General features: G+C 52.1%; 1 protein-coding gene across 1 annotated transcript in view; it reads left to right on the top strand.

Annotated features, from left to right (window-relative positions):
* Window positions 1-10243: 10243 nt before the first annotated feature.
* Cacng4 (calcium voltage-gated channel auxiliary subunit gamma 4) overlaps window positions 10244-10938 on the top strand; it is a 53027-nt gene continuing 52332 nt past the window's right edge. The window contains exon 1 of the mRNA XM_051179538.1: window positions 10244-10704. Within this exon, the coding sequence (XP_051035495.1) occupies window positions 10485-10704 (220 nt within the window). The 5' untranslated portion in view covers window positions 10244-10484. The remainder of the gene's footprint in view (window positions 10705-10938) is intronic.

Genomic DNA, 10938 nt, shown 5'->3' with positions numbered 1-10938 from the left:
GGATCCCAGAATCCCCTAATCCCAGGGGAAGTAACCCAGAGCCAAGCACTTGTAAGCTCCAGGCAGGCTCATTGGCCAAGAGAAGAACTAAAAGTCATTCAGAAAATGAGTTCCACTCAGTCTTCTGCAGGGTGTTTTGTCACCAACAGTTTCTTATACCCACTGTAATTCCACAGTGAGGGTCCCAGGCAGAACTCATGATGGACACACGGTAGAAGAGAGAAGAGGGGAGCCACACTTAAAAGTAGGTGAAACACTCCAAAGGTGAGCCTGGACTAGTCACATAACCAGAGCTGTCTCTGTCTCCCTCCCAAGATGAAAAAGAGCAAGGTACCATCTCCCGGCCAAGGCTCTCTGCACAGCCTCCAGGTCCTCTATTCCTCCAGACTTCCTGTGTGACCATCTCCACATCACCCAGAAGCAATGATGGTTTCCAACCTTCTGGTTGCAAAGAGGAAAGCCCATGAGAGATGATGATTAAGAACATCTTGGCCAAGGTCAATGTGACCTCAAACACTGGTTCTGTAGACAGACACTTTATATACACCTCGACTCTAGCTAGACACCTCTCTACTGGGCCAGACAGTGCTGAATTCCCCCCACCATTTTGAGGGCACTAATCCCAGACAGGATCTGCTATGAGCTGCTGAAGATGGGAAGGAACCCTGATGGTCCACTCGGGAAAAGCAGTCCCAAGGCAAAGGTGACTGTCTACAGAGCATAAAACTGCATTTCCAAGCTGTAGATCTAGGACTACAGCCTCTCCCTATCTGAGCCCCATGTCCACAGGAGTCTGTCTCCCACAGATGCTGCTCCAGTCCTGGCCTCTGACCACTGTCTATGCCCACAAAGAGTCTCTATGTCCTAACACCAAGATGGATAGGGACCAGGTAAGTGACATTACAGAAGGACAAGTCTGAATATATGAGGGGTCACAAGGCCAGAACTCACCAAGCAGGGACACCAGCTGAGTTTCCAGGGATGCAGGGGGGGGGAGGTAAAAACCAGAACTGGAATGTTGTGGGTAAGGCCAAGGCACTAACTGTGGTTTGGAGTTTCTTTGACAGCCAGCTGTCCTTCTCATTGGGATACCTGGCACCCCAACATTATGGTTCCCCCATCTCCCTAGAGACAAACTCTTGAGCAAGAGGTGTTCTACCCATACCCAGCCATCTAACCTGGGGCATATTGTTGTCTTTTGCTAGCCCTGTCTTGCTAGCTCTTTAGTTCCCTGGAGCCTCTTTGCTCATTTCCCCCCCCCCAAGGACTCCCCTAAAAGACACTTTTTACTATGCTCTACTTGTCCTAATGTCCCAAGGCAATTGAGTTAAAGAAGCAATTTTTTTGGTATGAAGAAAGAGCGGCCCATCCCCCACACGCCAGCTCTTCATCCATGCTCGCTCCTGTGGCTCTTATTCCTGGGTTCTGTCCTCACTTCTGGGGGGTCCATAGGAGTAAATAGATCATTCCTGATACCCACAGCCCCAAGGAACCAAGCATAGAGCCTCAGGGCTCCCACTGATGATCAGGAAAGGCACTCTTGCTGAAATAGCTCTCCACAGTGATGAGCATTGCAACTGGCTTCCTCCATCTGTTTGGAGCAATCGCTACACAGTTCCCCAACATTGGGACTTAGGGGCTTTGTCCTTTTTTTTTTTTTTTTTTTTTTCTATTTCCTTTCTGCCTTTTTTTTTTTTTTTTCAAATATTTATGAAGAGATTTCCCATTTATCCTGGCATGTCTTCTCCCCTGTGGGCGTCAGCTGGGAGGGTTCAGACAACAAACTCCAGAAGGTATTTTCCCCAAAGCAGCAGCTGCCTCTCTTGGCAAAAGCACAGGGACCTTTCCTGAGGACTGGCCGAGGCGCAACAGGGCAAAGTGGCAGGCAGATAGCCCCACAGTGTCAGTGTGGGTTCCCTGACTCTGGGATGCCCTCAGCGGAGGGCACTGGGGCAACTCAAGAGAATACAATGTCAGGAACCTGACAGCCCACAGTCCTAACACCCTATGCCAGCCCGGACTCGGGATGCTTGCAAGCACCCTGGCCTGTCCCTTTCTACTTTGATATGAAAGTCCCCACGCCCCAGGAAACCCATGTGGGTTGTTACTGAGTTCTCAATGATTTGTTTCCAGGGTCTTTGGTGACAATCATAGTGGGGAAGATTGGTAAAGAACATGCTGTCTGGGCCTGGGCCTCCAGGCTCTCCCATGCCTGGGAGCCTTCCTTGCATGCAAGGTAGGGGGCAGGCAGAAATGCAGAAGCAGGAAAGCATGTGCCACCCAAGAATCAGCTGTGTAGCAGGGATAAAGGGTGGCAAGGAGAGTCTTGCAAAATCTCCCAATTCTCCCCCAGCCTGACAGCTATCCCCCCCATGCTCGCCTGAAGACTCAGCTAGTCAAGTTAATTCCGAGAGCCCCCAGCATTCTAGTCCTTGTCAGTTCCCCAGCGATTGAGACAGACTGTGCATGCCCATGATAGACTCAGCTGAAAACCACTTTCTCCAAGAACCTGCTCCCAAAGGCATCATGGCACCATGCCCTGGTTCTCCAACATTTCCATTACTAATCACTTGGAACCTTTCAAATATATGATGTCAGGCTCTCTTCTAGACAAACCAGAATACTGGAGAGTAGACCATATATTTCTAAAATCTCCCAAGCCGTTGTCAAAGGCATCTGGGGTTGAAAAGAATTGTACTCTAGGAAGAATGTGCTCCCTGGAGACTCCTAGACTGGAATTCTTGCATTTTTATTTCTTAGTCTTGACCTAAAATCAACTTAATTGCCCTCTGGAAGCTTTAGAAACAGTGTCTATTAAATGGGGTTAGCAGCAACTTTCTCAAGATGAGGAAACTAATCCATAGAAACATCCACTGGGCTGATCAAGTTCCATTGGCACCCCAACTTCTGGGACGGGAGTCATTTGTAATGTACTCGAAAGAGTCTCGAGGCTGGCTAGGTCACTGGGAAGAGTCCCAGCTGGTTCTGGTGAATCCCAAGAAGTTGCTAAGGGTGGGTCATTGCTTCCACTCACAGAACCACTCCGGGGCCCCAGACCTGTGCACAGACTACAGGAATCACTACAGTTACAGGCCAGTACTACCCACTAAGTGACAATACTCCCTTCAGAAAAAAAACCCAAGAGTATTTCTCCTGGAGTTTCAAGTAACCTGGAGCATTTAAACTGTCAGTCTAGGTAGCCAGTTCCTTTTCAAGCTGGCATGAAATCCAGCAAGAGGAGAGACAGGTTGTGGTGTCTGAGAACTCTAGCTGCTGTGAGCCAAGCTGAGATGAGGTTGGGACACACAGAAACCATGCCAGAGGACAGGTGCTTCTGGATAGATACACTGGCATGCCACTTGAATCTCTGGAAGGCCCTGAATGCATGGCTTGTTCACACGGGAAACTCTTCCCTGCTTTTTGCACAGAGGGGGCAGAGGTTGATTCATCATCTCTTCCTCAGTTGCTTCTCTACATCCTTTTAAAGATAGGGTCTCTCAGTGATCCCCAAGCCCAGGTCCCCCAGGTCTTCTTGTCTCTGCCTCCAAGCACCAGGGTCATAGATACCCACCACCATGTTCGCCTTTTACATGAGTTCTGGGGATCTGAACTCATGTCCTCACGCTTTGCACAGCAATTACTCATCTCCCCTGCTCAATTGTTTTGTGGCTTTTTTGAGACAGTCTTACTCTGTATACCAGGCTGGCATGAAACCCATTGTGAAGCCTAGTTGTGCCTCAAACTTACAATAAGCCTCCTGCCTCAGCTTACTGGAGAGCTCCACCATGCCTAGCAGGAAATACTGATTCTCATTACAAGTCTCTGCCATGTGATGAGCTAATGTCAGACCACTCTGGCTAGGTCAGGTGACACCTAACTGCTGAGCCTTGCTCTGGAGACTCCCTACCTCATCTCCAGATCTCACAACAGCTGTCTACAAACAGCTGCCACCATGTCATTCATGGCTGGGAGATGCATAGTCCATGAAGCAGGGTGTAACTCATGCTTCTATTTTCCTGTGCCATGCATTGCCAGAGACTTCTGGATTGGGGGAAGAACTCCAAGAGCATTTTAGTGACTCAAAGCAATGACTTCAAGGATGTGCCTGTCACCCAGGATATATTGTCCCCATTCATAGATCCCCAGGAGACAATATGGACCACAGAGAATGACTCGTTGATGACAACCAACATTTCTAGACTGGGTAAATCAATGAACTTGTATTGTGAAGGATGCTTGGGTCTGGCAATGCCCCTGGTTTTGGGTGGAGGAGGAAGCTGAGTACTTAAGCCTAATTGCTAAGAGGTATTAGCAAACGAGATAATAACTGTTTGTTCAGTGTATATTTTGAGTTGAGATGTTAAGTGTGGGCTCTAAGGCCAGACTGCAAAGTCTCAAAAAATCACACCATCCTTGGCAAGTTATTTGCTTGCTTCAGGCCCTTGTTATCACCAGTAAAATGAGGTTATAATAGTACCCACCTTGAAGAATTGGGAGTGGTAGGGAGTCAGCATGAGGTCAAGCATTTAGACTATTGGCAGTGTGTATTAAACCGAAGCTATTAATTAGCATTTCTGCTTCCCCTGGCCTCTGGTCCACACAGCCACCCAAGACAGGTACTTGGGTCCCATGTTACCAGAGTGGTTCAGCCACTAGTCCAAGGCCACATAGTGCAGATGGCAACGCATGACTCAAATCCCCAGGTTAGCATGAACTGGATGACTTTTCCTTTTCCACTTCCTCAGAAGGTCTAAGACAGAAGAGCATGGAAGACCGGGGCTTTTCGGTGGCCTAGCGGGCAGGGGAGCAGAGGGAGGGGAAAGTGCGTGATTCAGAAAGAGTGTAACATAAAGTGAGCCCTCCCACTCTGCCGCAGGATGGCTTTGAGAGGGCCAAGAGCATCCCACCTCCAGTGCCAGCAGGCAGCTGAGATCTGTGGGAGTCAGGAGATGAAAAGGAAGGCGTGGTGCAGGAGGCTAAGAGACTGGACCGTCCTCCAGAGCCAACCTTTCGCAGCTGGCACTCGGCAGCAGTATCTTGCAGGAAGGGCTGCCCTCTCTCCCAGCTCCTTCACAGGGCTGTTATATTTTAAGAATTAAAGCTGTGCTCGGTAAAAGCACCAACGACACGCATTAGCTGAAGAATGTGCCTTCGCTGGCCACGCTCCCCACCTGCCGCTCATGCTGGGTGTTCAAAGGCTTCCTGTCTCTCGGTGCCTACCCATTTTTCCTTGGACTTGTCTCCACCTTTAAGAGTCAGCTCAGTTTCAGAGGCTAGCTGAGGACAAAGGAGCCTCTGGCCTGTTTGTCCTGTCGAGTGTTTTCAAAAGAATGTTCTCAGAATAACCATTTCATTCTCCAGCGTGCTGGGCTGGAAGCTTTGCCCAAGCTGGTTCTTCATATCAATATGCTCGTCAGCGGGGTTGGAACCAGAACTGCTTCTTGCTAGAGAGCTCACCCAGCACAGCCCCTAATGTGATTCCCTTTGAAAGCACACTGGTCCAGAATAAGCCCAAGGGGACTTCACCCACAGTTCGTTGGTTCACTTTTTAACAGCAATGTGCTGGGTTTTCCTCCCACGGGCAATGCCCAGGAGACAGCTGCAGCCAGAGGCCGGCATCGTCTGGTGGGGGAGCCACAGGGCTCTTATATTACAGAGCTCAGCCTCTGCCTAGGAAGGAGGGAAAGGTGAGCCCTAAGACCAGTGACTTCTAGCACCTGCTCAGCCCCAACCCACCCCTACCCTCTCTAAAGCAAGGGGAAGAAATGAATAGAAGTCCTACACTCTGCCCCCACGTGACTTTGATAGTGCTTTAAACCTGATTCCACCTAAATGAATAGGTAGGTGAGAAGTGGAGGAGGGATCAGGGTAGGCAGAGTGGCCTCAGCACCCTCTGAGAAGTGGGGTGCAACATCGTAATTATTAGAACTTGGCTGTGCTTCAGAGAGAGCTGTGTTCAAATCCTACCTCCAGGTTTACTGTTTATCCAAATGTGGGTTGTTTACAAAGTGCAGGTAAAGACATCCACCTCCTAGGGCAGACATCGTGATGAACTTACATGAGGTCATACAGTGACCCTGGCCCACCCAAAAGGTACCCACTGGATGCTGCTTCCCTTCCTGCTATACCGCAGGCAGGTTGCCTCTGGGGCTTCTAGCTTATTGCGGTGGAGCTGACAGAGAAAGCTGTGTATCCAGCTCAAATGGGATCTCAGAGATAAGCAAATGAAATGGAATGAACGTGAATCCACAAAGCCAAGCGGCATTTTCTGATCTCTGCTCTCCCCTCCGAGGAGGAACCTTCTGAAATAAGGAAGAAAAGAAAAGTCATTTTTGCGACTTTGCATAATCTGATGGGGAGGGCATTCTTCTGGATTCTAAGCAGCCTTCGAGCAGATAAGCCTCCTCCAACCCCAGTCAAGCCCCGGAACATTCTGAGACTAACCCCCAACCTTTGCCTATGAAAATTCAAGATCATTCTTTTTGCCTAGGTGCCTGAGATGCTGCCCAGGCTCCCTCAAATCCCCTCAGCTAAAGCCTCCTCAAATCACTACAGCCATCTGCTTGAGCATAGAAATGATATGCCACAAAATGTTGCCACATAGAGGTCGTTCTTTTGAGAGGACAAAGAGGAATAGAGCCCTTAATAAAGGCCTTCTGATCCACCCTCCACAGTGGCTGCATCCCTGGTGGGAGGGGGCATCCCCTCCTCCAGCTGCAGAGGTAGCCTGCTCTGCCAGGCCAGCCACTTTGACATGCCTATTATGCAGTAGGAGCAGCCTAGAACTGTGTTCCTTTCCCTCCCCAGTAACTGCCTGGTGTGGCTGCCCAACCCTGGATCTGAGACAGAAAATTTCACTCACGGTGGCTTCACCTTCCCAGTTTGTGTAAAGGCAATCGTCAGGAAAGAGCCAATGAGGAAGGAGCCACTGGGAACTGAGGGGAAAACTGTTCCAGAAACGCCCTTTCGCTGATGGTCTCCTGCCTCGCCTTTTTGACCACACAGGGAAGCAATAAAATATGTAGTTAGTTGTACAATTTGTCTGGGGCAGTTCCCTGGAAGAAGTGTCATATCTCTTTGGAATAAGACTGGTCCAGAATCTTCTCCCAAGCAAGCAGTGGATGCATCCTTCTCTCGGGACTGGAATCAACCAAGGAGACACTGAAAACTCTAGGGTCCCCAGGCAACAAAACTCTGCCATTTAGAACTCGCCAATCTAGCTGCGCAGAAATTTCCAGATTTCAATTGTGTTCACCCAGGCATGATGAATGGCCTCAGACAGCCTTGAGTTTGCTCCAGCTTCTTTGCCGGCGGTCAAGTCCTTATCTGACTCCACGGTCTACACCCACATAAAGCTCAAGTCCAAGTGTGGATGCAGGTTGGGTGTCCCTCGACAGACAGGCTAACCATCAAACTCCCATCAGGGGCCTCCCAACATAACAAGAAATAACAACACAGCCAAGTAGTACTTGACAATGGCCATCAAGCTAGGAGATGACCCTCAAGAATTCTGGCCTTGAAGACCCAGGACCTGAGCAAGGCTCTGACCTTCTAGGCCTTATCTAGGGTGAGAGCTTAAGCAAGCTCCTCCATTTCTCTTTGTCTTAACTGTCCAGGTGTTCTAGGAGGTGTGTGTGTGTGTGGGGGGGGTGATAGTGAGAATTCACAGTGTCCTGTATGTTTCCATAGCATGTTCTAATCCCTGCCTCCAAGAAAGGTAGAAGTGGCATTTGCCACTCATCCCACAAATGACTGCCCAGTGCATGGGTGTCCAAGGCTGTAGTGAGATGTCCACCCCCCCCACACCTGTTGCACTGACCAGGCCCATTGGGGCGTGGGGACAGGTGTAGATGTGACCTGTGGGGTCTAGGTCTGGGGTCCCGGACCCCAGCTTGTTCTCTCACTTCCTGGTCAGATTGCAGAGAACATCTGGAACATCCTTGGAGTAGGAACCTGTAGCAGTCATCTGTTTCTAATGTAAGTGATTTCTCCCTGAATAAACATCAATCAGCCTATATCGTGTCCCGGAATCTTATTTCCCACACAATAAAGGCTATATATATTTCTGAGACCCTCAAATCAACTATGAAAGGCAGACTGGAAAAGCAGCTTTCTCCCGGGTGGGCGTGGCTTAACCAGATCAGTCTGCTCAGTACTCAAGATGGTACTGATCTGAGGCCCAGGTCCCTTCTCAAATCTCTTCCCCACTCCCCATGTTCCTCTGTGGGTGTAGTGCAAAAGATGGTCCCACTTGCATCCTGGGACCAAAGACTGTTGTCCCATCTCCTGTGGGACTTCAGGGTTGCTTGCCTGGAGGATGGGTCATCATCTCATAGCTACCTAAGAAGAGATATGGGAAAGTCTACTTCTCCCCACCTGACCCCACCAGCATCAATTAGGCCACTGCATTGGTTTCTTCCAAGGTTCCAGAGGAAGGCTCTGAGCAGAGCAGGCTACAGTATGCCTCCCGGTGTAACCCTGCAGCTAGCTAGCTCCTTGTCTCATGGAACTCTAGCAGGGCAGAGGTTCTCGGAGCTGCAGGGTATGGTGTGGAGGTATGGAGACACTCAGTACATCATCTGCTCAGAGAGCAGGTAGTTCTTTAGGTTTGCAAGGAGCAAAGAAGTCACAGGGCTCCCGCCACAGGTTCATTTGTGTTGGGCTTCTGTTGAGGATTTGCTCTGAAACAAAGATTTGCTTTCAAATAGGAGATTGAAAATCGCCTCTCTCAGAGCACAGAACCTCGAGTTCATCGTGGAGGCTACTGGAGACATCCTTGTTCTGAGCCAGGAGATGCTATCACGTACCTTCTGGTCCATTCAGCCATATATCAGGTACCTGCTGTGTATGGAATGCCAGACTAAGTGATGGTAAAATTTTTAAAGGGAAGAAAAAGCAGTGGCCCTTGTCCTTTGAAACTTTGGGAGGCAGAACAGACACTCTCAAGGGCAGAAAAAAGGGCCAGCAATGCTGATGAGGGTAGCCAGCCTGGTCCTCTCGCTTTCTTATTACATAATTTTTTCTTTTTCTTTTTTTTTTTTTTTTTATATTTGTATTCCCATCCCCCAGGAAAAGATGACTTTCCAGGGGAAAACATTTGCACATTGCTACTATTTACCATACATGTTAGACAAGCAGGGCCGCTCATACCAATTCCAGCCTGGGGTCATTAATATCCTCTGAGGAGTGCTGGGAAGATACCATGGGAAGTAAAATTGCAAGGGGTTTCAATTTCCAGGGGTTCAGGAGACCAGTCCACAGGATACCACCTCCCCAAGGATGCAACAGGGATATGGGTGTGAAGCAAGGAAACACCTGGCCTTCCAGGGTGGGTTTCAGGTCTCCTGTGGGGGAGAGGGAGGCTGGGTGTTGACAAGGAGCCTGGAGTGGCTCCTAGGAAAAAGGAGTGTGTTCAGCTTGTGACCCTTCCAGGACCGGGCCTGAGGCAGAGTCTGGCATTGTTAAGGGGAGCTGAGGAAATGCCCTTTAAGCTGAAGCAGAGCCAACCACAGAAAAAAGTAAAGGTTCGGAGAAGGAGCTAAGAGGAGAAAGAAACTGCTGGAGGCTGCAATATTAGGCTGCTCCACTCTGATACGGTTGCGGTGTCCCTGCCTCTACCAGCAATGGAAGGGTGACAGTGTGAGTCACGTCCTCAGTCCCCCTCGGAAGTCCAGAGTTTCCCAGCGCCCCTCTGAGCCCCTTGGCTGCCTGGGTTGGGGTGGTGGTGTTATGCGTCCGTCCGGCTTGGCCGGTAAAGAATGCCTCCGGTCTGTGACCCACATCTGGGGCTTTTAGAATCCTGGTGTCTCACTCTAAAGCCGTGCCTAGACCTTCACAGCCAGGACCAGGCACTTGGCTGTGGGGAAGGAGGAAAAGGAACACACTCCCCATTCCACAGATTGCAGAATCCCGGGGGTTGGGAAGAGGGGCAACTAGAGACGCGGCTTCCCCGGGGTCCTTCCAGGGAACCAACCTTTCCCTCGGCTTCCTTCGCTCTAATAATGTGAATGAAGCCTGGGAGAGAAAGAGAGCGCGCGTGAGCGCGGGGAGGGGAGTGGGGGGGAGGGGAAACCCCGGCCGGGGGAGTGCGAGCGCGGGGCCCGAGGCGGAGGGGCGGCGCCGAGAGAGCGCGGCGGGCGGGCGGTGGGTGGAGGCGCGGAGGGCGCGGGCCGAGCGCGGAGGGGAAGGCGGGCCGAGAGGGAGGAGCCCCCGGCCGCCGCCGCTGCCGCCGCCGCCGCCGCCAGCCCGCCCGGCGGCCCGCGTAGCCCGCGCAGCCCTCACTCGCTGCCGCGCCTCGGAGTTTGAGCCCGGCGCAGCCCGAGCGCAGGCACGCCCGGGGCGCGGGGTCGGAGCGCGCAGCGCGGCGCCGCCCCCCGGCCCTCGGCCCCCCAGCCCCTGGCGCCCCCGGAGCTGCGCGCCGAGGGAGGAGGGCGGGCGGGCGCGGCGGGCCGGGCCGGCGGGCGGCGGACTATGAGGCGCCCACCATGGTGCGATGCGACCGCGGGCTGCAGATGCTGCTGACCACGGCCGGAGCCTTCGCTGCCTTCTCGCTCATGGCCATCGCCATCGGCACCGACTACTGGCTGTACTCCAGCGCGCACATCTGCAACGGCACCAACCTGACCATGGACGACGGGCCCCCGCCCCGCCGCGCCCGCGGCGACCTCACCCACTCGGGACTGTGGAGGGTGTGTTGCATCGAAGGTATGACCCCCCTGCCCCCCAGCGCACGCACATACACGCACATATGCACACGCACACACTGCCCCGGGCAGCGGGCCGGGGGAGGGGTGGGCGCGGCGCTGGCTCCACGAGAGACACAAAGAACCTAAAGCCGGGAGGGTGGGTCCCCGAGTGGACATGGGTGCCAGAGCCTCCGGTCCCTCCAGGCTGGGGACCTCCCCAACACACTGATCCCACAAACTCTCGGGTCGCACG

The sequence above is a fragment of the Phodopus roborovskii genome, unplaced genomic scaffold (genome assembly GCF_943737965.1).
Source record: "Phodopus roborovskii unplaced genomic scaffold, PHOROB, whole genome shotgun sequence".
NCBI classification, from domain to species: Eukaryota; Metazoa; Chordata; class Mammalia; order Rodentia; family Cricetidae; genus Phodopus; species Phodopus roborovskii.
The sequence above is the reverse complement of the archived record's forward strand: the minus strand, read 5'-3'. Positions and strand labels throughout refer to the sequence as shown.